The sequence below is a fragment of the Panthera leo genome, chromosome A3 (genome assembly GCF_018350215.1).
Source record: "Panthera leo isolate Ple1 chromosome A3, P.leo_Ple1_pat1.1, whole genome shotgun sequence".
Taxonomy (NCBI): Eukaryota; Metazoa; Chordata; class Mammalia; order Carnivora; family Felidae; genus Panthera; species Panthera leo.
This window is the reverse complement of record NC_056681.1, coordinates 25,198,958-25,225,070: the sequence shown is the minus strand read 5'-3', so window position 1 is coordinate 25,225,070 and position 26,113 is coordinate 25,198,958. Positions and strand designations below refer to the sequence as shown.

Genomic DNA, 26,113 nt, shown 5'->3' with positions numbered 1-26,113 from the left:
TTTTCAGCTGCCGGGAAGCCAAAGGCTCAGAAACTCAAGTGCTCATACTGTGACAAGTCGTTCACCAAAAACTTCGACCTTCAGCAGCACATCCGCAGGTACCACCGGGTGTGGTGGGCCAGGTGGCTCTGGCGGGGGCAGTGGGAGGGCATCCACAGTAGAAGCAAGGCTCCCTGCCCAGGCCCCTTGGCCAGGGTGGTGACCAAGGCCCCATCCATCCTGTCATGGTTCTCAGACCATTGGGCCAAGTCAGGATGGTTTTCCCTCTGCTGTTGGGAGCAGCAGGAGGGATCTGTGAAAGCTGTAGGGCCCGTCCGCTAGGGTGGGGACGGTCCGAGTGGGGCGAGGTGAGGGGAGAAATGTACTTGAACTGTAGGAGCTTCACAGGTGTGAGGGGTGCCTCAGTCCTCACCTCTGCAGAAAGGACCGACCTCAAGAGCTGCCATGATCTGCGAATAGGACTACGAGTTCTGCTCACTTGGGACAAACCGTGATCCCTCCTGTCCCAAGAACACACAGGGAGCCCCTCTGGGCCTGGGTTTTTCCATCTGTGAAGTGGAGGGGTGAACTTATTTGGTGTTTCTCACAGAACAAGTTGCATTGGTACCTGAGATGATTTTAGGTGGTTTGTGGATATGGTGTTGAGAAGTTCTGAAGGATACAGGAAATTATTCAAGTATTCGCTTTTTGGTTTCTTTCAGTCCTTAGAGAGTCAAAGGAGAAAGCCTCAGTCTGGTGCTAGTCTGTCCTGAATGCCTCTCCTATACTTGCTCGTCTTTTATAGCAAAGAGAGAGAGAAGGAGAGAGCACATGGATGCGTGTGCACGTGCACAGGCTCAGATTCCAGTCATGGCGGGCAGCAGCTTCTCACTAGACTAGGGCGTCTCAGCCTTGGCACTGTTGACGTTTTACATCACATCATTCTTTTCTGTGAGGGGCTAACCTGTGCCTGGCAGAGCGTTTAGCTGCATCCCTGACCTCTAACATGAATTAGTTGCCAGCGACACCCCTCACACCTCACCTGTAACAACCTGAAATGTCTCCAGACATTGCTGAATGTCCTCTGAAGGGCAAAATCAAACTCGGTTGAGACCCACTCGTCCACACTAGTGTGTTCAATAGAACTTTCTGCAGTGATGGAAATGCCCAAATTGGCACTGTACCCAGTAGGGTAGCCACTAACCACGTATGGCTATTGAGCACTTGAAATGTGGCCAGTATGACTAAGAAATGGAATTTTTTCTTTTAAATTTAAATCATCCTGTGTGGCTTGCGTCAACCTTACTGGACAGTGCAGCTTTGGGTCTTAACAATACTGTTTTTTAAATTGTTGCATTTTTTTGGTTACTTTGCATTTATGACAAGTGGTTTTCCATATACAATAACAAGAGGAAGCTCAATTTTTAAATTATTTTGAGTTGTAAAAAAGTGGGTTGATTTGAAGGAAAATACTAAATAATGATACAAATGCTGTGCTGTGACTATGCTATTTCTCCTTCAAATAATAAATCCCTATTTAGGGGCGCCTGGGTGGCTCAGTTGGTTAAGCATCTGACTTCGGCTCAGGTCATGATCTCACAGTTGGTGAGTTCAAGCCCCGAATCGGGCTCTCTGCTGTCAGCACAGAGTCTGCTTCAGATCCTCTGTCCCAGTCTCTCACTGCCCCCGCCCCCGCCCCCGCCCCTGCTCACCTTCTCTTTCTTTCTCTCCCTCTCAAAAATAAATAAACATTTAAATAATAATAACCATAAATCCCTATTTGGATGGGCTTAACCAGTCAGGAAATGTTTTCTTTCACAGTATGAGATGGCCACAGAGAAGGTCAGCTCCAGGGCTGGTTGACTCAGTAACTCAGTAATGTCACCAAGAGCCCGGGATCTTTCTGTCTCTGGCCTGCCTGCCTCAGCAAGAGGGCTTGACTTCATGGTGTCAAGAATGATGGCCGACAGCATCTCTGTGTGGGCCTTGTTGGGGGCTGTGAGCTCCTATGTTGAGGTCACATCCTGATTCCTACATAAGGTGCTGACAAGCTTTGTTTCCTACAGCCACACCGGTGAGAAGCCCTTCCAATGCATTGCATGTGGCCGTGCCTTTGCCCAGAAGTCTAATGTCAAGAAACACATGCAGACTCATAAGGTGTGGCCCCCAGGGCGTAGCGGTGGCACTGTCTCTCGCAACTCTGTAACTGTACAGGTCATGGCCCTCAACCCCAGCAGGCAGGAGGACGAGGAAAACACAGGTAGGTGGAAGTGGGGAATACCATCGTTCCGATACCTATCCTCGGAAGCTTCATGGGTTTTATTCCTAGCTGTGTGACCTTGGGCAATCTCCTTGACCTCTCTGGGCTTCAGTCTACTTTATGTATAAAATGGGGCATCACATGAAAGGAGGGATGGCAAGTATGCGTGGCAGACTGTCTGTCCTGACTCTTCTTCTGCACTTCTCAGTGACTTCCTTCCCTGGTTTTCTCCACAGGTTTGGGCCAGACCCTGTCGGGTGCCCCACAGCCCCAGGCCTTGCCCACAGCAGGTGAGGATGAGGGGGACAAGCTGGAGGCCAAGCAGGTGGTCCTCATCGATAGCTCCTACCTGTGCCAGTTCTGCCCCAGCAAGTTCAGCACCTACTTCCAGCTCAAGTCCCACATGACCCAGCATAAGAATGAGCAGGTAGGTGAGTGGTGGGCAGTGGGAGGCCACAGCCACCCTAGTTGTGAGCACTGGCTGCTGCTGAGGTCTTGAACACTGCCCAGAGAGGGACGGGAGTGGGCCTCAGTTGCCGTGAGCTATACCATCTAACCACCGGGATAGGCAGGCCAAGCTTCCCCTTGCTGGGTGGGGCTAGTTCACTGGGCCATTATGGTGCGAGGCCAAGGAAGGAAGCCCATCTCTTATTAGGGGTCATATAATGGAGGAATTGGACATGAGAAAAATTCTTAATACCCCCAGAAACTTTAATGTCTAAAAACCTACCCATGGGGATATAGGACCACAGTCTTTTTTTTTTTTTTTTTTTTTTTAATTTTAATGTTTATTTATTTTTGAGAGAAAGACAGAGTGTGAGCAGGGGAAGGACAGAGAGAGGGAGACACAGAATCCGATGCAGGCTCCAGGCTCTGAGCTGTCAGCACAGAACCCGACACGAGGTAGAACCCACAAGCCACTAGATCGTGACCTGAGCCAAAGTTGGACGCTTAACTGACTGAGCCACCCAAATTCACCTTTTTTGAAATGTACACTTCAGTGGTTTTCAGTTTATTGATAAATTTGTGCATCCATCACCACTATCTAATTCCAGAATATTATCATCATCCCAAAAAGAAGCCCTATACCCATTAGCTGCCACTCCCCTCTTTCCCCAGTCCCTGGCAACCACTAAAACTATTCTCTGTCTCTATGGATTTGCCTATTCTGGACATTTAATATAAATGGAATCACATGATATTTGGCCTTTTGACATCATGTTTTTAAGGTTCACCCATGTATTAGCATGTATTGGTACTTCATTTTTATGGTAGAATAATATTCCGTTATATGGCCATAGCACATTTTGTTTATCTTTTCATCAGTTAATGGACATTTGGGTTGTTTCTGCTTTTTGGCTATTGTGACTAACGCTTCCATGGACATTTGTGTACAAGTTTTGTCTAAACATACATTTTCAGTTCTCTTGGGTATCAACCTAGGTGTGGAATTGCTAGATTATATAGTAACTCTATTCCAGTCTTTATTTTTTAAAATAAGTTTTATTGTTATTTTTTTCTTCTTATAAAAGTATCATGTATCCAATGTAGAATTAGAAAATTCAGAAAAATCTAAAGAATGTATAGGTTTAAAGAATGCATTTATTATATGCTGGGCACCCTGCTAAGTGCTTTACATTCAATATTTTATTTAATCTTCATAACAAGCTTAGAGATAGGCATTTTCAGTATACACAAATGAAGAAACTGAGGCCCAGAGGGGTGAAATGACCCATCCAGAGTCACACTGCCAGTAACTGACTGGGTCAGGGTTCAAAGCCAGACCCTATGTCAGTAACCACCTTGCAATGCACCATCCCAAGGATGCAGCACAAAATCCAGCATATTTTGTGGAGCTCCTGGGGTAGGATTGTTATTATAATTGGGATTGGTCTACACATATTATTTTGAATTGTGCTTTTTTTTTCTGATAGTGCTTTTTTTTTTAAGCTTTTTCTTTTGGATGAATTACAGATTCATAGGAAGTTGCAAAGGTGGTACCGAGATGTCCCTTATGCCCTTCAGTCAGTTTCCCTTGGTGGTTACATCTTACATAACGACAGCATGATACCGAAACTAGGAAACTGATATTGGCATGCAGCGTGTGTATGGTTCTGTGCCATTTTACCACCTGTGCAGGTTTGCAGGGTTGTGTAACCACCACTGCCATCACGGTACAGAACTATTCCATCACCACAAAGACCTTCCTTGTGCCACCGCTCATTAGTTACACCTACTCTCCTCTTCCCTAACATCTTTAACTTCTGGAAACCACTCATCGGTTCTCCATCTTCGTGAGTTTGTCATTTTGAGAACGTTGTACAAATGGAATCATCCATACAGGGCCTTTTGAGATTTTTTTTTTTAATTTTTTTTTTTTTTTTTTAGCATTTGTTTATTTTTGAGAGAGAGAGAGCGTGCACAAGGAAGGGGCAGAGAGAGGGGGGTACAGAGACTCTGAAGCAGGCTCCAGGCTCTGAGCTGTCAGCATAAAGCTAGATGCAGAACTCACCTGAACCACGAGATCATGACCTGAGCCAAAGTCAGACGCTCAACTGACTGAGCCACCTAGGTGCCACGAGATTTTTTTTTTTAATAAGCATAAATTCTCTTGAGATTTGTGCTTTCTATTTTTTAACCTAATTTTATCTTCTGAGAATTTTCTCATGTTGCTAATTTTAAAAAACATAATTTTTAACAGTTGTACTTTTAAAAATCCCATTGTTTTAACATTTTGGATATTAACTGTATTTTGCTATTGTAAAAAAACTACAGTGAGCAACACTGTAATCAAATATTCATCCAAATCTCTGGCTTATACCTTAGGATTGATTCCCAGCAGGGGGGGTTGATGAAATTAAGTTAGGATACCCATGGGGCAAATCATAGGAAACTTTGACTCAGACTGCTAACACAATTAAGAGGTTTATCATTGCACATAACAAGAAAATACAAGATTGGGCAGCTCCAGGCCTGAAACAGTCAGTTGACTCAATCCAACATCAGGGACTCTGTGTCCTTCCCACTCTTGTCTCTGCCATCTCAGGGTATGACCTTGTTCTCTACTGATGGCTTATCTGTGGTTGTGGGATGGTAGTCACTCTTTCTAGGCAGCAGTCCAGATACAGTGTTATCCGCGAGCAAAAAGGGGCTCGCTTCTCTGTGCCTTTTTTAGGGGCAAGAAAATTTCCTAGAAGCCCTCTGTAGATCTCTCATTAGTTGGAGCCAGTGCATGCACTCAGTCACTTAGGAATTCATTATTACTTGCAAATAATAAGACAACTAGCTTACTAGTTAAGGTTTTACTTCCCTCATGTTATAAAAAGCTGTAAGTAGTCAATGTTGGGCTTATATAGCAGGTCAGATATGTCATCATAGACTCAGGCTTCCCCTAGTTTTCGGCCCTACCATTCTTAGCATGTGACTTCTCTCCTCAAGGTTGCGTAGTGGCTGCCGTATCTCCAGTCATCACATCTGTATTCCAGTCAGGACAATTGAGAAAAGCAGAGGGGATTTCTCCTAGGAAGCCTTTGCCTTTTTTGTTCTGGGAGTAATCCCTTCTCTAAAGACCACTGCCTGAATATCACTGTCAAGAAAGGATGCAGATGGCTGACACTAGATGAAAGGGAGCCAGGGAGATCAAGTGTTTTAACTGGGCATGTTGCCACCCTGAACAAATCAGGATTCACTTTGCTAGGAAGAAGGAACATGTGGGATTGTGTAGGCAGTCAGGAATATATTTGTCAAAGTATAATTTTGGGGGCACCCGGGTGGCTCAGTCAGTCCAACTCTTGATTTTGGCTCAGGCCATGAGCTCACGGTTCATGGGTTCGAGCCCCACATCAAGCTCTGCGCTGGCAGCAAGGAACCTGCTTGAGATTCTTTCTCTCCCTCTCTGCCCCTCCCCAGCTCACGCTTGTGTGCTCGGTCGCTCTCTCTCTCTCTCTCTCTCTCTCTCTCTCCCTCCCTCAAAAATAAATAAATAAATGTTAAAAAAAGGTATACTTTTCAAAATTTAAAAACATAATTTTCATGTGAATGACATAGTGAATATAAGCCAGAATTTTACAGAACTCGTTAATAAGGAAACTGGAAGGATGACAAAGCCAGTTCAAAAGAGGATATGAGACTTTGGTATTTATACCTGTGTATAATTATGTCAGTGAAAAAAGGGAATATTCAGAAAAGATTGCTAAGGTAGATGCAAATCTGGTTAATGTCCTAGACGGCAATAAAACCCATGACTTTTGGGGTTACCCTTTCTGCTTGACAAAAATCATTTACATCAAATCTGTTTTCTACAAGTAAAAATTTAACTCTAGAGTCTGGATCCTAATCAATAGTAAATAGTCAAAACAAGACCCATCCCCCGGAGAGCGAGAGGGCCGTAGGCAGGCTTGTTAGATAGCACTGCTCAAAGTGAGGTTCCCAGAGCAGCAGCTTCAGCGTTTCCTGGGCACATGTTAGGAATGCCACATATTCAGGCCACCCAGACCTGCTGAATCAGATGCTCTGGGGGTGGCACCCAGCAGTCTGTCACTGTGATGGACTCAAGTCGGAGAGCCACCACTCTAGTACAACAATGGAAGGACACGATGTCGTCCTTTTACTGTATTTCCAGGTTTGGGGTAATTTTTCTAAATCTAGCAAGGTCACACAGAGCCTGAGGGAAGGGTAATGGGGCCCTTATGACTGGCTACAGAGAGAGGACTCTATAATCAAAATAAAACAGGGCTCCGGCAGCAGGAGAGCAGGGGAACAGCCTGCCTCCCCTGCCCTGTATCTTCCCCCAAGGTGTACAAGTGTGTGGTCAAAAGCTGTGCGCAGACCTTCCCGAAGCTCGACACATTTCTGGAGCACATCAAGAGCCACCAGGAGGAGCTGAGCTACCGCTGCCACCTCTGTGGCAAGGACTTCCCCTCGCTGTACGACCTGGGCGTGCACCAGTACTCCCACAGCCTCCTGCCACAGCACAGCCCCAAGAAGGACAGCGCCATCTACAAGTACGTGCCCTCCCACTGCCCGTACCCCCTCTCCCTGCGGGGACCCTGAGGGCCAGTGGCCTCGGTGGTTCTGACTGCTAAGGACCCGTGGGAACAGATGCTGGCCCTCCTGTCATTCTTCAACTTGGCAGATGTTTATCCTAAAAAATAATCTTAAAAAGGAGAAACCAATATTTTTTCCTTCATGGGGGGTAAAGTGTGGATTTTTTTCCCCTCTAAACTAAAAATATCATGGAAGTATTAGTTTGTCTAATAATCTACAAAATTTAGGTTACAGTCAGAATGGTACCCAGATTCATCGAATGCAACGGAATGAGCAAGCACATGTTGGAAAGCCAAAATCATAAAAACAAGATGCATTTGTTTTTATAATCTATAAAATGCGGGTTAAAGTTGCAGCTCTATGCTGATTCTTAGGGCGGAAAGGGAATGAACCAAGTGTAGATCTCGTTTGGGGTAATTCTTTCTGACAATCCTTTACAGCATTTTAGTCTTCTGTTGCAGTCATAGGGGTCTGGCCACGTGCGTTTCGTCCTTGGATCTTCAGATCATTCTCAATGGAGCTAGCAGTCCTGTGACCATCCTCACTGAGTTTCTCTTGGTGGTTTTCTGGTCCCTTTTTCAGACTCTCTTTAGTTATCTGCATACACCCAACATCACTTTCATGACTTTGGGAAATCCCACAATTTTGCCCTGCAGTCATTTTGCTGTGACTTCTGGTAGAAGCCCTGTGACTTCTGGTAGCAGCTGCCTCATAAAACCTGGCATGTAGTACATGGGAATAGATGTTAGTGATAAGCAAAGAGGGGTATTTGTCTGGGGACTTCTCCCAGTTCTCAGTGAATATTTTCATGTTGGAATGGTTTTGCTTCTCTGTACAAACTTGTACCTATAGGGATTTGGCTGATAACCTCTGTTAGTGAGGCATAACTCCTGGGAGATACTTCTCGAGTTCAGAGATAAGTAAATACAGCCCTTGAGTTTAGAATGCACAGGCTTCTTAGGGGGATGAGTGTGTAAATGTGCTTACCATATACTTTGATAAAATGCTAACATACATGTAGATATGAGATAGAGAAGTACCACAGTGGGATGTAGGGCAGGGAAGGTATCCCTGAAGCGGTGATATCTGAACCGAGTTTTGAAGGACGAATAGGAGTTTGCCAAGTAGACAGTAGGGTAGAGTGCATTCCTAGCAGGAGGAACAGCAAGTGTGGAAGTTTAGAATGATTGTTGTGTAGAGTTAAAGTGAGAGAGGATGTTTAGATGTAGCCTAGGGGATGTTTAGAAATTAGGGCCAGGATATGAAGGGCCTTGCAGAAATCACAAAAGCTTTGAGAAATTAGCGGGAGCACTGGGACTGAAATGGGTGTAGGGCAGCTTGCCCGGGGGCGATTGGGAAGTGGAGCCAGAGAGGCAGGAAACCAGACAAAGCTTTGGCCAGTTAAGGGGTAGAGATTTCTAGTTACTGATGGGTAATTCCCTTTTGTACTCAAGGGGCATTTTATTTTGCTTTTGCCCTATCAGTTTGTTGATTATCTGTGAGTTCCTGTGGCGGTGTGGCTCTCTGGAGTGAGAAGCCAAATAAAAGGAAGGGAACATCTACTAGGGGCCAGGCTCTGTCTTAGGGACATTGATCCCTGCAATCCTGGGAGGTAAGTGGTCATATTAGTCAGCTCCAGCTGCCATAACACGATACCACAGACACATGGTCTTCTTATAAGGGCACTCTGTCAATGACGAGGACCCCACCCTCATGATCTCATCTAAACATAATCACCCCCAAAGGTCCTGTCTGTAAATACCATCACATTGAGGGTCAGGGCTTCAACATACAATTTTTGGATGGTCACAGTTCAGTTCATAGCAGTGGTGTTCTCCCCATTTTGAAGATGAGGACACAGAGTCTCAGGGAGAAATGACTTGCCCACCAGAGTAACAATGTCAGCACAGAGCTGAGATTCAAACTCTTGTCTGGAACCTTGGAAGCCTCACAGCTCTGGTCTTGGAATCTGTAGGCTAAGGGTTGAGCCCAGTACTAATGGCTCTGTGTCTACAGTCAATTTCTTCTCCTAGGTTCTCTTACAAGGGTTACAGTGCCACTAACCCTTTGTAGCCATTGAAACTCTTGGCCCAAAAGTTAAGGCCTGCCATGGCAGGCCACCATCTGGATGGCCCGAGAATGGTGTGGTGTCTTGAGTAATAATGATAAGGGCTCCGGAGCCACCTGTCTGTGCTCAAATCCCAGCTTGACTACATGCCCAGTAGATGACCTTGGCAAGGTATTTGGCCACTCTGACCCTCTGTGTCCTCATCTGTGAGATGGGGATAACTATAGTGCCTACTGTGTGGGATTATTTATGAGGATTAGTTAAGACGACTATGAGGCTCTTAGACATGATACCTGGAACAGAGTAGGTGCTCAATAAATGTCATTGCTGCAATTATCATTATTTGTACAATTTAGATATAGGTTTGGTTGCATGCAATAGAGACTCCAAATAACTGGCATAAGTGAAGTGAGAATTTATTTCTGTTTCACAGTAATGTTTGGGCAAGTAGAGTGGCTTCATACTATTTTCAGGGTCCCAGGCCACATTGGTCTCTCTGCTCTGCTCCCTTTGGACCACATTGCCTTGGCCTGCCTATGGTGCCTTCCCAAACCCCAAGCCCCTCAAGTGAGTTTTATGTGTGCCACTATATATGTGCTATATATTGGCTTTTCCCTTTTAAAAGTAAGATTTATTGTTTGTTTTTATTTTTAAAAATTTTTTATTATTTTTTATAGCAAAGAGGGCGTTTTTTAAAGTTTATTTATTTTTGAGAGAGAGTGTGTGTGAGCAGGGGAGGGGCAGAGAGAGAAGGAGAGAGAGAATCCCAAGCAGACTCTGGGCTGTCAACACAGAGCCCGAAGTGGGGCTCAAACTCACAAGCCATGAGATCGTGACCTGAGCCAAAGTCGGACGCTTAACCAACCACCCTGGTGCACCTATTGATTTTTTTTTCTATTTACAAAAGTTATCCACGTTCAATGCAGAGAAAAAGATTTTTTTTAATTGCACAAAAAAAACTCAAAAAAACAAAACCCCCTGCCATGCAAAGATAATCCCTCTTAACTTCTTGATACATGTTATTTGATCTGTGCCAGTACTAAGCACGTTTAGAGGTAGAACTGTCACAGGCTGTATGTGAGTCAGGTCATCCCAAACACAGTTACTGACTTCGGTGAAAATTCACTGTGCCGTCTTCCTGTCCCACAACTTCTGACAAACTGAAACGTGATGTGATCACTGTACATACGCATGGTGTGTGTTATCACAACCATAATATGGATATCTTTGCTTCTCGGCACAAACAGACCTGCCTCATCTCTTTATTTTTTTTTATTTTTTATTTTTAAGAGGCTCCATGCTCAGCGCAAAGCCCAATGCAGGGCTTGAACCCATGACCCTGAGATCAAGGTCTGAACCAAGATTAAGAGTTGGACACTTGGGCCCCTGGGTGGCTTAGTCAGTTAAGCGTACGACTTTGGCTCAGGTCATGATCTCACGGTTGGTGAGTTCGAGCCCCACATCAGCCTCTGTGCTGACAGCTCAGAGCCTGCTTCAGATTCTGTGTCTCCCTCTCTCTCTGCCCCTCCCCTGCTTGCACTCTGTCTCTGTCTCTGTCTCTCTCTCCCTCAAAAATAAAATAAAACATAAAAAAAAATTTTTTTAATAAATAAATAAAAGAGGTGGACACTTAACCGACTGAGCCACTGAGGTGCCCCTGCCTCATCCTTTTAAATGGCTCCTTGGTATTCGGTTGTACATGCCAAATTTATGTAACTGGTCCTTTATTGCAGGATAGTTGGGTTTTTTTCCAGTTTGTCATTATTACAAACAACACTACAGAGAACAACTTTGGACATACATGTTTGGTCACTTGTAAATAAGTTCCTACAGACGCCAGTGTAGCTCAGTCAGTTAAGTGTCTGACTCTTGATTTCTGCTCAGGTCATGATTTCCCAGTTCATGAGTTGGAACCCTGCATTGGGCTCTGCACACACAGTGTGGAGCCTGCTTGGGATTCTCTGTCTCCTCCTCTCTCTGCCCCTCCCCTGCTGGCTCTCTACCCCTCTCTCTCAAAATAAATAAACATTAAAAAAAATAATAAGTTTCTAAAAGTGCTTTTGCAGGTCAAAGATCAATGGAGGAGGGGCACCTAGCTGGCTCAGTCAGAAGAGCTCCTGACTCTTGATCTCAGAGTCGTGAGTTTGAGCCCCATGTTGACTGGAGAGATTACTTAAAAAAAAAAAAATAGGGGCGCCTGGGTGGCTCAGTTGGTTAAGCATCTGACTTCACCTTGCGGTTCGTGGGTTTGAGTCCCGCATCAGGCTCTGTGCTGACAGCTCAGATTCTGTGTCTCCCTCTCTCTCTCTCTGCTCCTCCCCCACTCACGTGCTGTCTCTCTCTCTCTCTCTCAAAACTAAACATTAAAAAAATTTTTTAATTAAAAAAATAGTATTTAATAGTAAAATTTCTTTTAAAAAAGATCAATGAGGGCTTGCTTTAAAAAAGATTGATTACCGACTTCAAAAAATAATTATGTGCATACAGTGCAATATTTATGAACTAAAAATGGGCATAGGATGAAAAGGAATTCCCCATCTATCCTCATCCCCTTCCCCATACCACAGACAGTCATTTTCAGGAACTTACTTTGACATAATTTCAGACTTCCAGAAAAAACATATCCTTCACCCAGATTTCCCAACTGTTAACTCTACCACATTTGCTTTATTATATTTTAAGCTATTTGGAGATTATTTGCTGGCATGATGCTCTTCTACCCTTTGTCTTTAGTGTACATTTTCTAGAAATAAGGGCACCCTGTTACATAAGCGCTGTGTAGTTCTCAAAATCAGAAAGTTAAATCAATACAGTTCTGTTGCCCAATCTATAGACCTTATTCAAAAATCTCCTATTATTTCAATAACATCCCTTATAGACAAAGAAAAATATGTTTTTTCTGGCCTGGGATCCCATCTAGGATCACACGTTGCATTCAATTATTGTGCCTTTTTATCCTCCTTTAAGCTGGAACAGTTGCTCATTCTGTCTTTGTCTTTTATGACTGTGGTATTTTTAAAGAGTATAGGCTGGTTATTTTGTAGAATGTCCTCGGTTTGGGTTTGTCGGGTTGACCTCAGGTTAGATGCAGGAGTGGCATCACACAAAGTGCTGCTCAGTCCTCAGCGCATCGTATCAGCAGGCACATGACGCTGGTTTGCCCCCACTCTGGGGATGTTACCTTGGATGACTTAGGGTGGCATTTCTGGCAGGGAGTTTTTATTTTAATGCTTATTGCTAAGCACTATTGCTTATTGCATTTTGAGCTTATTGCTAAAATACCTCCCACACAAACCTGTGTCTCCTCATTGCTAAAGCCCATGAAGTTCCTCTCCCACCTCACCAGTTTGCAAGGTCTCTGTCCCCCCAGTAGCTCTGCTCCCAGCTGACTTGCTCTTTCTTTCTTGCCATCTGGAGGCATTTAGCCTGTGGTTTTCAGAGTGTGGTCTGAAGGGGTCCCCTGGGCCTGCCACAGGTGCAGCCTGCCTGTGGGTTTTCCGTGGTGGCCCTGGTGTACCGATGTCCAGGCCCGTGTTTCTGTTTTTGGCACAAATTGCTCACCTACCTGTGAGCATTCCTCACTGGAACCTCATCATAAATGGGCCCATTGCCGGCAAATGTTTTTATAGTCAGGAGACTGGAGGGGTCTTTTCTTCAGAGTGGCTTATGACCTTAAACTGCTGTTTTGAAGGCTTGTTAACCAGTGATATTAAGAGTAGAGACTGCGGAGGGACCTGGGTGGCTTAGTCGGTGGAGCATCCAACTTTGACTCAGGTCATGATCGCACGGTTCATGAGTTTGGGCTCCACATTAGGCTCCTGCTATCAGTGTGGAGCCAACTTTAGATCCTCTATCCCTGTCTCTGCCCCTCCCCCACTTGCACTCTCTCTCTCTCAAAAATAAATAAACCTTTAAAAAATAAAGTGTGTTAAAAAAAGAGTAGAGACCACACTTACAATGCTGTTTTGATTTACGAGCTGTTTGGCACGGTTGTGTCCTTTGATTCTTGTGACAATCTTAAGAATAAACAAGAAGCAGGCCCATTTGGGATTCCTACCCCATTTTATGGATGAGGAAACTGAGGGTCAGAAATAAGAAGGTGCAAGGCCTGGACCCTTTTCTGTCTGACTCTTTCATATATAACAGATTGTCACTGGTGGTTCAAGCAGGTTATGAACGGGACAGATATGGTCCCTGCCTCTAGAGCCCAATTGCTGGTGAAAGAGACAGATACTAATCAAGTAAGCAAACAAGTAAGTAATAATTATAAATAGTAAGTGCTAAGAAGAAAACAAAACTGGGTGATGTAGTTGGGGGGTGCCCAGGGGTGGGCCATAGGGGACAGCTTGAGACAGGATGGTCAAGGAAGGCATCTCCAAGGAGGTGACATTTGAGGTGAGACCTGAAGGAGAAGAAGGTGCTGCCCAAGGGAATACTTGGGGAAGAGTGTTCCAACTGTCAGGAACAGCAGGTGAAATGGCCCTGAGGTAGGAAAGAGTTTGGTGTGTTCAACAAATATTAAGGAGGCCAAGGTGGCTGGGGCAGAGTGAGGTGGGCAGTGGAGAAAGATGAAGTCTGACAGGTAGGAGTGGTCAAGCCACTAGAGCCTTGTAGGCCCTAAGCAAGGATGTGACATGGTCTTATTTATTGATTGACTGATTGATTGATTGTTGATTTTCATTTTTAAGGACTTGTAGGGTGCCTGGCTGGCTCAGTCAGTAGAGCATGCAACTCTTTCTTTTTTTTTTTCTTTAATTTTTTTTAACGCTTATTTATTATTATTGAGAGACAGAGAGACACAGAGTGTGAGCACGGGATGGGTAGAGAGAGGGGGAGAACAGAATCTGAAGCAGGCTCCAGGCTCCAAGCTGTCAGCACAGAGCCCGATACGGGGCGCAGACTCACAAACTGTGAGATCATGACCTGAGCCGAAGTCAGTCGCCTAACCGACTGAGCCACCCAGGCGCCCCAAGCATGCAACTCTTGATCTCAAGGTCATGAGTTGAGTGTGGAGCCTATTTAAAAAAAAAAAAAAAAAAAAAAAAAAAAAAAAAAAAAAAAGAATGAATTAAATGTAGAATTTTGCCTCCTAGTGTTGGCCCTGGGAGGAGGAGAATAGCTGGTTCCTGTGTCTGTGGGGCCAGCCCAGCCTCCACACACTGCTCTGTCACCTCTCATGCTCCTTTCCGTGTAGGTGTGTCAAATGTGTCAACAAATACTCTACTCCCGAGGCCCTGGAGCACCACCTGCAGACCGCCACTCACAACTTCCCCTGCCCGCACTGCCAAAAGGTGGGTACCACTGCCCTTCCCCAGCTGGGACAGCAGTTGGGGCTGAGAGGTGGTAGAGCAAACACCTCACTGTCTCCTTCTCCCCTCCCGCCTCAGTACATGCAGCAAAGCCTAGGCTTGTCTCCGCAGACTTGCCTCCATGGACTTGTCTCCATAGGCGCTTCACCTTTGAAGAGTAGGGGCCCTGCCTGGCCCATCTTAGCCATTAGACGGCACACATGGCCATCCTGGAGCTGCTGCTGGGCCAGGCCGGGCCAGGCTGCGCTAATGTGGGGTGAGGCCTCTTCTGGGCCCAGGCCCAGCATCAGGACAGCAGCCTCCAGCTTCCTGATGTATTATGCTTGTTACCATTGGTTCTTCTTTTCAGTGAATGTGAAAGCCATCACTGAAGCCTGTCCTTTAGTGTCATCAGCTAGCCAGGCAGTGTTCCGATTTCTGAGGGTCTCAGAAACATCGTAATTTTTAGAAAATGTTTATTTATTTATTTTTGAGAGAGTGCACGCACCTCCCTGTGCGCAGGGTTGGGGAGGGGCAGAGAGAGAGAGAGGGAGAGAGAGAATCTTTTTTTTTTTTAAGTTTATGTATTTATTTTGAGAGAGATAGGGTCCTAGTGGGGGAGGGGCGGAGACAGAGAGAATCTCAAGCAGGCTCCGAACTGTCAGTGCAGAGCCCGATGTGGGGCTCAAACTCATGAAATCATGAGATCATGACCTGAGCCAAAATCAAGAGTCAGACACTTAACTGACTGAGCCACCTAGGCACCCCGAAGCATCATAATTTTTATAAGGTTTATTTGTTTGAATCAGACTCACATACTCCAATTGGTTGATACAACCAAAATTTCTATTAACAGTTTCTCCCACAAGTGCTCCTTTTTTTTCCCCCCTTTTAATTTATTTGTTGAAGAAACTGGGCCATTGGTCTTGTGGAGTTTCCCAAAGTCTGGATTTTGCTGATTGCATCCCCCTAGTGTGTTTAACTGGTTTCTGTTGGGGTGCCTGGGTGGCTCAGTCAGTTGAGCATCCAACTGTTGACTTTGGCTCAGGTCATAATCTCACAGTTCGTGGCTTCGAGCCCCACATTGGGCTCTGCGCTGATGGTGGGGAGCTTGCTTGGGATTCTCTCTCTCCCTCTCTCTCTCTCTGCACTTTCTCTCTCTCTCAAAATAAATAAATAAATAAATAAATAAATAAATAAATAAATAAAATTTTAACTGGTTTCTTTATTCTACTCATTTTCTTACAGCCTTACACAGCAGATTTCCCAGGACAGCCCTCGTTTCACTTCAGCCTCATTGTAGATGTTTCTGATTATGTATATAGCCTAATTTGGGGCTTTGGAATTTGTGTTCCAAATAAAAGTATCATGAATTGAAAAAGAACCATGTGCCACATGCTGTCCTGAGCATCTTATCTGAATTGAGTCATTTAACTCTAGGAGGCATACTATTACTATTCCCATTTTACAGATGGGGAAACCAAGTTACAGAAAGATCACCTAGCTAGGAAATGGTGGGGCTACTAAGTAGTTGAGTCTGTAACCTTGACTACTTCTCTGTAACGAATGAAAAAAATGAATGAATATCCTTCCTATGGCTGGAGAGGAAGGAGATTTTGGCTTCCATGGTTTCTGGCTCTTCCTTACCTTTTCATTCATTTCTTCAGTTATTTACTCATCTTTTCATTTTTTCTTTTGCATGTAAGTCATTTCATATAGGCCCTGTGCTGGGAAATGAAAGTTCCTCTGCCCTCTTAGAGATCTCATAAAAGCCAAGGGTTATAATTCAGGGTTAGATGGGTTAGATGTAGATGGTGACTTTAAAATTGTAGATGGAGGCGCCTGGGTGGTTCAGTCAGTTAAGCATCCGGCTCTTGATTTTGGCTCAGGTCATGATCTCACAGTTAGTGGATTCAAGCCCCATGTCAGGCTCTGTGCTGAGTGCAGAGCCTGCTCGGGATTCTCTCTTTCTCCCTCTCCCCCTGCCCCTCCCCCACTCATGCACCCATGTGTGCGTGCATATGCTCTCTCTCTCTCTCTCACTCAAAATAAAGAAGCATTTTAAAAAATGTAGATGAACAGGGATGCTTGGCTGGCTCAGGCAGTAGAGCATGCAGCTCTTGATCTGGGGGTCATGAGTTTGAGCCCCACATTGGGGATAGAGTTTTCCTAAAAAACAATAAATAAACAGGGGCGCCTGGGTGGCTCAGTCGGTTAAGCATCCGACTTCAGCTCAGGTCATGATCTCACAGTCCGTGAGTTCAAGCCCCATGTCAGGCCCTGTGTTGACAGCTCTGAGGCTGGAGCCTGCTTTGGATTCTGTGTCTCCGTCTCTCTCTGCCCCTCCCCGCTCATGCTCTGTCTCTCTCACTCTCAAAAATGAATAAATGTTAAAAAAAATTTTTTTTAAAGACAAATAAACAGATAAACAGATGGTAAACAAATAAATATAAATGAACATTCAAGGGCAGGATTTGTTTTGCCTGGCACGGCATTGAAAAGTCAAGAGGGCTTCACAGAAGCAGTGACACCTGAGTTGGGTCTTGAAGGATAAATAAAAATTTGTCAGGCTAAGAGAGAAAGGCCCTCTGGGTAGAAAAAATAGCCTGGCAGAAGCTCAGAACATGCATTGTGGGTGAGTAGTGGGAGTCATGAGGTTCTAAGCCTGACACTGGGCCCTGATCCTGGTTGGGGAGAATGGTTTCCACAACTGCTGGGAATGAGGGGCCCCTTGAGCTCAGGAAGTGGTGAGGGTTAGTGAGTCAGACCTAATGCCAACTCGTCTCTTCTGCCAGGTGTTTCCTTGTGAGCGCTACCTACGGCGTCATCTGCCCACCCACGGCAGTGGGGGCAGGTTCAAGTGCCAGGTGTGCAAGAAGTTCTTCCGGCGAGAGCACTACCTCAAACTGCATGCTCACATCCACTCAGGTGAGTGCCCTGCCCCCCATCAACTCCTGCCCAGTCCCCCTCCCTCTCTCTTCCCTTTCCCACCCCCCTCTAGCCTTTGCCCCTGTCTTTCTCCAGCCTTCTTCTCCCTCCCCATCTTGTCCGTCCCCCACTCTCTTTTCATCCCCCTCCCCATCTCCTTTCTGGCCCCCTATCCACCTGCCCTCGCAAGTGAACAAAGGGTTCCCACCAACACTAAGGTAGAGATGAATCCCTGTAGGCTGGTGGGGAGGACTCTTGGCTCTGCCCCCAACAGCTCACTCAGACCATTCTGAGCCCCTAGGGGTGGGGGTCCTGTTCTCACTACAGAATTCCCACCCAACCCCCTCTCCTTGGCTCCCCAGTTGAGACACATTGACATTTTCTTTTCTTTTCTTTTAAGTTTTTTTATTAAGTTTATATATTTATTATTTTTGAGAGAGAGCACAAGGGAGAGACAGAGAGAGAGGTAAAGAGAGAGAATCCCAAGCAGGACTCATGGCTGTCAGTGCAGTGGCTCAGTCAGCTAAGTGTCTGACTTCAGCTCACATCATGATCTCATGGTTCGTGAGTTCGAGCCCCGCATCAGGCTGGTTGCTGACAGCTCGGAGCCTGTCAGCTTCAGATTCAGGCTAGTTGCTGAAGCTCAGAGCTTCAGATTCAGTGTCTCCCCCATCTCTCTGTCCCTCCCCAACTTGTGCTCTCTTCCTCTCTCTCTCAAAAATAAACATTTAAAATAAGTAAGTAAATAAATAAATAAAAACTTTTTTTTTAAATAATAAATCTTAAAAAGTGTATGCATTGGTAATTTTGGTAGATATTACCAAATTACTCTGTTTATAGTTTTAAAAAGTATTATGCAAGGGGCACCTGGGTGGCTCATTGGGTTAAGCATCTGACTCTTGATTTAGGGTTGGGTCATGATCTCGAGGTTCATGAGATCGAGCCCCATATTGGGCTCTACCCTGCTGGGGTAGAGCCGGCTTGGGATTCTCTCTGCATCTCTCTCTGCCCCTCCCCACTGTGTGTTTTCTCTCTCTCTCTCTCTCTCTCTTTCTCTCTCTCAGAATTGATAAACATTAAAAAATTTTTGTTCAAAAGTATATGCTTATTTTAAAAATGAAGCAGTATTAAGAGCACCTGGGTGGCTTGATCGGTTAAGCATCTGACATCAGCTCATGTCATGATTTTACAGTTCGTGAGTTCAAGCCCCGAATCGGGCTCTCTGCTGTCAGCGCACAGCCTGCTTCAGATCCTTCATCCCCCTTTCTCCCTGCCCTTCCACTACTTGCGTGCACACGCTCTCTCTCTCTCTGTGTCTCTTGGTCTCTCTCTCTCAAACAAAACAAAATAAAATAAATGAAGCAGTATAGAAGTACATAAAGTAAAATGTTAAGTTCTCCCTTCAAATCGTAATTGTTACCGGTAGTTTGGTGTGTACCCTCCCTCAACTTTCTCCCTTCATATTCTGTGTGTATACAAACACCTATGGCGAGGGCCATTTGGGAGTATGAGGATTACATTTCTTTTCATTTTTTGTCTTAAGCTGTTCTACAAATTTCTTTCCTTACTTAGCAGTATGGCCAGGAGATCTTTCCAGATCAGAAAACACAGATGGACACTAATCTTTTTAATGACTGCAGAGCATTCCATTATAAGGACCAGAATTTCCTTAATCACCGGGTTGGCATTTTTCAAAAGTACTTTATTCATTCCAGAGGGAGAACAGAGAGGAAATAATGGCAGGCAATCCAGACAGCCCAGTAACAGTCCTTTTCCACAGGACAGGTTGTAAGCCCTGATGAGAGTTGTCAGGTGAGAGCTGCTTTCCTCCCCTCCTGCCCCCACCCCCCCACCAGATTCTTTTGCAGCCGACGAGGAGCCACTCGGGTGGACTCTGCATCACACTGCTGGGCCGGCGTCTTAGTTCCCCCAAACACTAGGTGCAGACCGTGACCTTCAGTTTTCTCATCCAGTACTTACCTCATAGTTCATTACAACGATTCCAGTAGATAAGGTATAATTCCCCTCTCTGCCTCAGTGGGCCCCTTTCAGTAAATGCCACAACCATTCACCTGTCACTCAGGCCCACCTTAGACTCATCCTTGACACCCTTCCCCTCACACCCCACAGTCAGTCCATTGGCAAAGGCTGCCGATTCTGCTTTCCTGACGTTGCCTGTACTGGCTGCTTCCCATGCCTCCACCCCCACCCCTTCACTGTATTTTCTGCATGCAGCTAGAAGGAGACTGTGAAACTCTTAAGTCAGATCGGTCCTCCCTCTGCTCAGCCACTCTGGTGGCTTCTCCTCTTGCTCAGAGTAAAAACCCAGGCCTTCCAGGCCCTCCCTGTTGGGCCAGGCTGTCTCCCTAACCTCCTCTTCTGCCTCATTCTCTCTCCCCTACTCTGTTCCAGCCATACTGGCCTCCCCTGTCTTCAGACATACCACACACTCCCATCTTTCCTTCAGCCTGGGACCCTGACTCTGGTTTCCATCATGGCTTGCTCCCCTCCTACCTCACATCTCCCTTCTTGTCTCATCAGAAAGGCCTTTTCTTTTCTTTTTCTTTTTCTTTTTTAAACTTCAATGTTTGTTTATTTATTTTTGAGAGACAGAGATAGAGCATGAGCAGGGGAGGGGCAGACAGAGAGGAAGACACAAAATCTAAAGCAGGCTCCAGGCTCTGAGCTGTCAGCACAGAGCCCAACGTGGGGCTCAAACCCACAAACCATGAGATCATGACTTGAGCCAAAATCAGACATTTAACTTACTGAGCCACCCAGGCGCCCCAAGCCTTTTCTGACCGCCCTCTCTGAAATAGCTCCCTTCTTCTCCTTGGAAAAACAAAGTCATGAGGAATGGGAAAGGCTGTTTTCTCCCAGGCCACTTCTTTAGAGGAGCTGCTACCCTCTAGTGTGCCCCATATTCGGACTCCATCTCATGGGACTCCCTCCCCCGCCTCCATCTGTGTCTTCTACAGGTGAGAAGCCCTACAAATGCTCAGTGTGCGAGTCTGCGTTCAACCGTAAGGACAAACTGAAGAGACACATGTTGATCCATGAGCCATTCAAGAAATATAAATGCCCCTTCTCGTGAGTAGAAACTGGCATGAGTGGGAGGGGCAGCTTTACCCAGCAGTGGGACACAAAAACGTCAGGGCTGAGTTTCTGAAGGCCCTCTCTCCTTTTTCCTGCTGTGGGCCTGGCTGCCTACCTACTCCCCACTCTGCTTCCCAGCCTGGCCCTTTGGGTAAACAGGAAGTCCCTCATGCCCTGCACTAGCACAGAGGCCAGCAAGAGAGTCCTGAGTTTGGTGAGATCCTTCTGACCAGTGGTTTTGGGTTCTAGGACACACACGGGCTGCAGTAAAGAGTTTAATCGGCCGGACAAACTGAAGGCTCATATCCTCTCCCACTCTGGTAAGTGACTCCTGGACATATCAACAGGGTCTGGTTCAGCTCAAAGTCCCTGGGACAGGCCCTCTGGAAACAGCAGGCACATCCCATGTGGCTTTTTTTTTTCTTTTTAACGTTTTATTTATCTTTGAGACAGGGAGAGACAGAGCATGAACAGGGGAGGGTCAGAGAGAGGGAGACACAGAATCTGAAACAGGCTCCAGGCTCCGAGCTGTCAGCACAGAGCCTGACGCGGGGCTCGAACTCACAGACCGTGAGATCATGACCTGAGCCGAAGTCGGCTGCTTAACCGACTGAGCCACCCAGGCGCCCCTCCCATGTGGCTTTTAATCACTGCCTGGTATATTCCAGCCAACAGACTTTTGCTCCCGTGAGCCATGAACCAGGCCTGCATTAGGGACCTCAGGGTCCTACAGAGGTGAGTCAGATACACTCCCCTGGGCTGAGGGGAAGCTGACCTAAGAGGAGATAGCTCATAAATCAGAGAGGTGCCCGGTGTGATAGAGGTGTGGATCAGGTGTGGAGGAAGATCAGGTTCCAGCTGGCTCCAAGACACGGCCAGGAAGGCTCCTTGGTACCCTCAGCAGAGCGGGGCAGGTGGGGTGTGGAGCAAGGGTCTTCACCCTGCTCCTCGGTTTCCCAGGAGCTCCATGGCTCTTCTTTGGGTGCTGCTGCATCCCCAGAGCAGCTTGGCTGTCTTTCCACATACCGTTTGGGCTAGAACATGGTTTCTTGGCACTATTGATATTTTGTACTGGCTGATGCTGTGTGAGGGGGCTGCCATGTGTATTATAGGATGTTTAGCAATATACTTAGCCTCTACCCTCTAGATGTCAGTGGCTTCTTCCCCACAGTTAGGACAATCACAAATGTCTCCAGGGGACAAAAGTCTCCTGGATGGTAAAATTGCGCCTGGTTAAGAATCATGGGTTTAAAGAAAGGATTTAGTTGCTGAAGAAAGTTTGAAACCTGAGAGCGTAGAGTTGAGGACTTTGCAGACAGATGGCTTGTGTTTGATTTTTAGCACTACCACTGTCCTGCCGTGTTGCCTCATGCAAGTCTCTGCCCCTCTCTGAGCCTTCATCCGAGGGAGGCTGAGGAGAGCATGGCTCAGGCTGAGCGTGGGCTGGACTTGTCTTCATGGTGGATACGGAGGCACCAGTGATTCATTGAGTGAGTGACTGACTATTGAGAACTTATCACATGTCAGACTCTGGAGGTGACATGGGGGAATCAGATGGGCAGATCCCCACCCTGCCCTCCTGGGGAAGCTTAGCATTCAGTGGCAAAGATTGAAAATGAACAACAAACAAATAAGTATGTTACAGAGAAGTATGCAGACTACAAAGACAGGAATAAACAGTGAGGGGGCAGAGAAAGATATGAGGCAGGTATCAGGGACAGTCTCCTGGAGGAGGTGACATGAGAGCTGTCTTAAGGGATGAGAAAAGCCAGGAGATAGCTTCCAGAAGGAGGGAGCAAGTACAAAATCTTGAAGCAGAGAAGGGACTGGGGGTGTTTAAGACCAGGAGAGGTGAGTGGGAGTATGGAGCTCCGAGAACAAGTGGGGGGAAGGAGGGAATGGGGCTGAGAGGTGAAGGGAGTGGTCAGACTGCACAGGGCTTTGTGGGGAACTTGGCAAATCACTGGAAGGTTCAGAGCAGAGAATGTCACAATCCTTTGTGTATTTCGTGAAACCATTTCTAGCTGCCCTGTGGGGACGGTCTGAGGGGGCCGGGGTGAGACAGACAGACCAGAGAGGAAAGAGATGATGGTGACCTGGCTAAGTTAGCTAAGGTTTGGGGGCTGAACATCCTATTCCAAGCAGAAGGAAACAGCAAGTGCAAAGGCCCAGAGGCAGGAGCCAGCTTAGTGCCCTGAGGAAGGCATGTGTGGCTGGCCGCGAGTCAGTGGCTGGAAGAAGGGGGGACATGAGACTGACAGGAGAGCAGGGGCCCAGATCGCACACATGCTCAGCTGGGAGAAGTGGGGAGATGAGACTGGCAGGGAGCAGGGCCCAGATCACGCACGCGCTCAGGGGACAAGCCGAGAGACTGGGTTTTATTCCAAGTGCAGAGGTGCGGTTGCAAAGTAAGGGGTCTGAGTGCCTCTCTCTGACTTTGCCCCCCTCCCCCCACCCCAGGCATGAAGCTCCACAAGTGCGCCCTGTGCAGCAAGTCCTTCAGCCGCCGTGCCCACCTCGCGGAGCACCAGCGCGCCCACACGGGCAACTACAAGTTCCGCTGTGCTGGCTGTGCCAAGGGCTTTTCCCGACACAAATACCTCAAGGATCACCGCTGCCGCCTTGGCCCCCAAAAGGACAAGGACCTGCAAGCCAGGCGGCCCTCCCGGAGGAGGGCGGCCCCCCGCAGCGGCAGCAGTGGTGGGCGCAAGGTGGTGACCCCCCTGCCTGACCCGCTGGGGCTGGAGGAACTGAAAGACACAGGGGCTGGGCCTGTGCCGGAGGCTGCCCCAGGCAAGCCGCCCTTCTCAGAGCCAGATGCAGTGCTGTCCATCGTAGTGGGTGGCACGGTGGGTGGCGAGCCTGAGCTGGTAGTGCCTGGGCATGCCGAGAGCCTGGGCTCCAACCTGGCGCTGGCGGAGCTGCAGGCAGGGACTGAGGGCCCATGTGCCATGCTCGCTGTGCCTGTGTACATCCAGGCCTCAGAGTGATGGACCCGCGGGGTTTGCTCCCAAAGCCTGGCCTCATGCTCACCTTTGGGTCCAGACGTCAGGGACCAGCTAGAGATTCTTTCCAACGGAAGTGAGCCATGGGCTGAAATCCTTTTGGAGTGTCATGTATAAACCCTGGCCTGTGGCCAGCCTGCCATGGCCCCAATTCTGCTGGAGAGCCCTGAAGCATTCTGGAATCTGAGGCAGGGCTGCCTACAGCTTCCAGGTCAGGGCAGTGGAGAGAAGAGAGATGGCCGAGCTGAGCAACCCCAGGGTCTGGCTGGTCCAGGCTGGTGTCGGCCCACCTAAGAGAGAAGACAGGGTGGTCCTGCCGCCCCTCCTCCAGGCTGTCTTGGTGTGGCCTTTAGTCAAGCTGCTCTTCTGGAGGCCTGAGATTGTTAGAGCCCTGATCTGCTGGACCTTTTCATACACAGTTCCTTACGATATCCCCAGGTGACTCTGATGTAGGCATTTAGGCGGCACTCAAGTGTCATGGTTAGAGTGCAGCTATCAGCCAGTTTTGGCTTCACATCTAAGCACTGCTGCTAACTTGCTGTGTGACCTTGGGTAAGTCACTTTACCTCTCTGAGCCCTGTATTTCTCACCTGTACAGTTGGGGGTGGGTATGACAGTTCAACTCCATAGGGCTGTCGTGGGGTCCAGTATGATGAAACGTGCAGAGGACTTGGCATAATGCTTGGCACTTGAAAAGTGCTCAATAAATGTTTTTATCAAAATTGTGTACCCAATGGCTCAGGCCCGAGCCTTGGGAGTTTCTGCCCCTGGGTGGCAGCACTCCCTCCTCCAAAGTGTGTGGGGGCTGAGAGGTCCCATGGCCCCTTGCACACAGCTGTGCTGCCCTGTTAGCCATGGAGAGGTTTGGTGCTCCCGGAATGGTTATTTCAGAGCATGGCCATGGAAGAGGTTTTAACTCACTTTTGAAAATGCAGGATCCTGGGCCTTGCCCCAAACACTACTGCATCAGAAGCTCTGATCAGAGCCAGAAGTCCATCTCAAGCAGGCCTCTAGAATCCGTAGTTGCCCCCACCGCCAGCACTCTCTCCGCCTCCCCAGCTAGTCCAGAGGAGGAGTGAATCGGGGAGGCAGGGAAGAGAAAGGGGACCTTGACCAGTGTTTCCTCATTTATATCCGCAACCACCCTGCTGGGCCACACTGGCCAGTTACAGGAGAGGAAACGGGCTGGAGAAGGGACAGGGTGGGGCGTGGCAGGGCTGTCAGGCTCAGTTTGATGACTCAGTTTCCTCAAAGGCTGGTACGTCCCTGAGACATCTGTGCTGGGGCTGTGGGCTGGAGCTGAGAGCAAGCCCATCTTCCCCTCAGGAAGGGTGTTATGCAGGAGGAACAGCAAGTGAGGAAGTAGCACACAGCTGAGGCAGTGAGAACTGTAAGCCCACCCAGCCTTCAAGGCCAGAAGAAGGACTGGCGAGGACTGAAGATCTGTCCAGGGGAGGTCACATTTGAGCTGGTCCTTGACACAGAATGTTTTGATGGATGGATAAAGGGAGGAAGGCATGCCAGGGAGAGCGAGCCATGAGCAAAGGCTTCGAGGTATAATTCTGGGGCTAATGCAAGGTCCAGGGTGACCAGAGATTTAGCGGTAGTAGGTAGATCATGACAATTGCTAATATGCTTCAAGCTTCCACCTGATGGACACTTCCACATGATGGATACACAGCACTTCAGCCCCATCGGGTGGAAATTGTAACTTATTTTACAAATGAGGAAACAGACACAGAGCTCCTCGCCCAAGTTCACACAGCTAGTCAGTCACAGAGCTGGGATTCAGGCAGGAATGGCCTGCCTCCATGTGCTGTTAGCTACTTTGCTCTATTGAAATAGGAGTTGGTGTCGAATCAGAGATACTCTTGGTTAAAGAATTTGGATTTTATTCTCTACAAAGTGGAGGAGTCATGGGAGACATTAATGTCCATTTTTAACAATCGTGACATTAAATAAAATGTTAAAAAATCACATCTCCATCCTAATACAACTGTTTAAGGTACATTTCTGTCTCTGCCTATCAGTATACACACGCGTGAACATTTACCAATAATCGTGAAGACTAATGTTGACTAGGTACCTGTGCCATATGCCTGACATGTTCTAAGCACTTTGAGGTGGGTGCTACTTCTAATTCCATTTCATGGTCGAGATGAGGCAAAAGGCACAGGGAGGTTAAGCAGCTCAAAATCACACAACAGTAAGTGGCAGAGCCAGGCCACAGACCAAGGGACATATTGGGGCACCTGGGTGGCTCAGTCGGCTATGCATCTAACTCTTGGTTTCTGCTCAGGTCATGATCTCACAATCAGTGGGTTCGAGCCTCATGTCATTATCAGCGTGGAGCCTGTTTGGGATTCTCTCTCCCTGCTCTCTCTCAGCCCCTCCCCTGCTCTCTCGCTCTCTCTCTTTCTTGAAGTAAATAAATAAACATTAA

At 47.2% G+C, this 26,113-nt stretch overlaps 1 protein-coding gene across 3 annotated transcripts in view; it reads left to right on the top strand.

Moving 5' to 3' along the window:
- The window catches only part of ZNF341 (zinc finger protein 341), a 46,413-nt gene extending 20,512 nt beyond the window's left edge, over positions 1–25,901 (top strand). For all 3 annotated transcript variants that reach the window (XM_042931201.1, XM_042931203.1, XM_042931204.1), the window contains 9 exons: positions 8–98; positions 2,046–2,239; positions 2,476–2,666; positions 7,034–7,242; positions 14,548–14,644; positions 17,437–17,569; positions 20,548–20,659; positions 20,915–20,985; positions 23,126–25,901. In XM_042931201.1, the coding sequence (XP_042787135.1) occupies positions 8–98; positions 2,046–2,239; positions 2,476–2,666; positions 7,034–7,242; positions 14,548–14,644; positions 17,437–17,569; positions 20,548–20,659; positions 20,915–20,985; positions 23,126–23,655 (1,628 nt within the window). In that variant the 3' untranslated portion in view covers positions 23,656–25,901. The remainder of the gene's footprint in view (positions 1–7; positions 99–2,045; positions 2,240–2,475; positions 2,667–7,033; positions 7,243–14,547; positions 14,645–17,436; positions 17,570–20,547; positions 20,660–20,914; positions 20,986–23,125) is intronic.
- Positions 25,902–26,113: the final 212 nt, after the last annotated feature.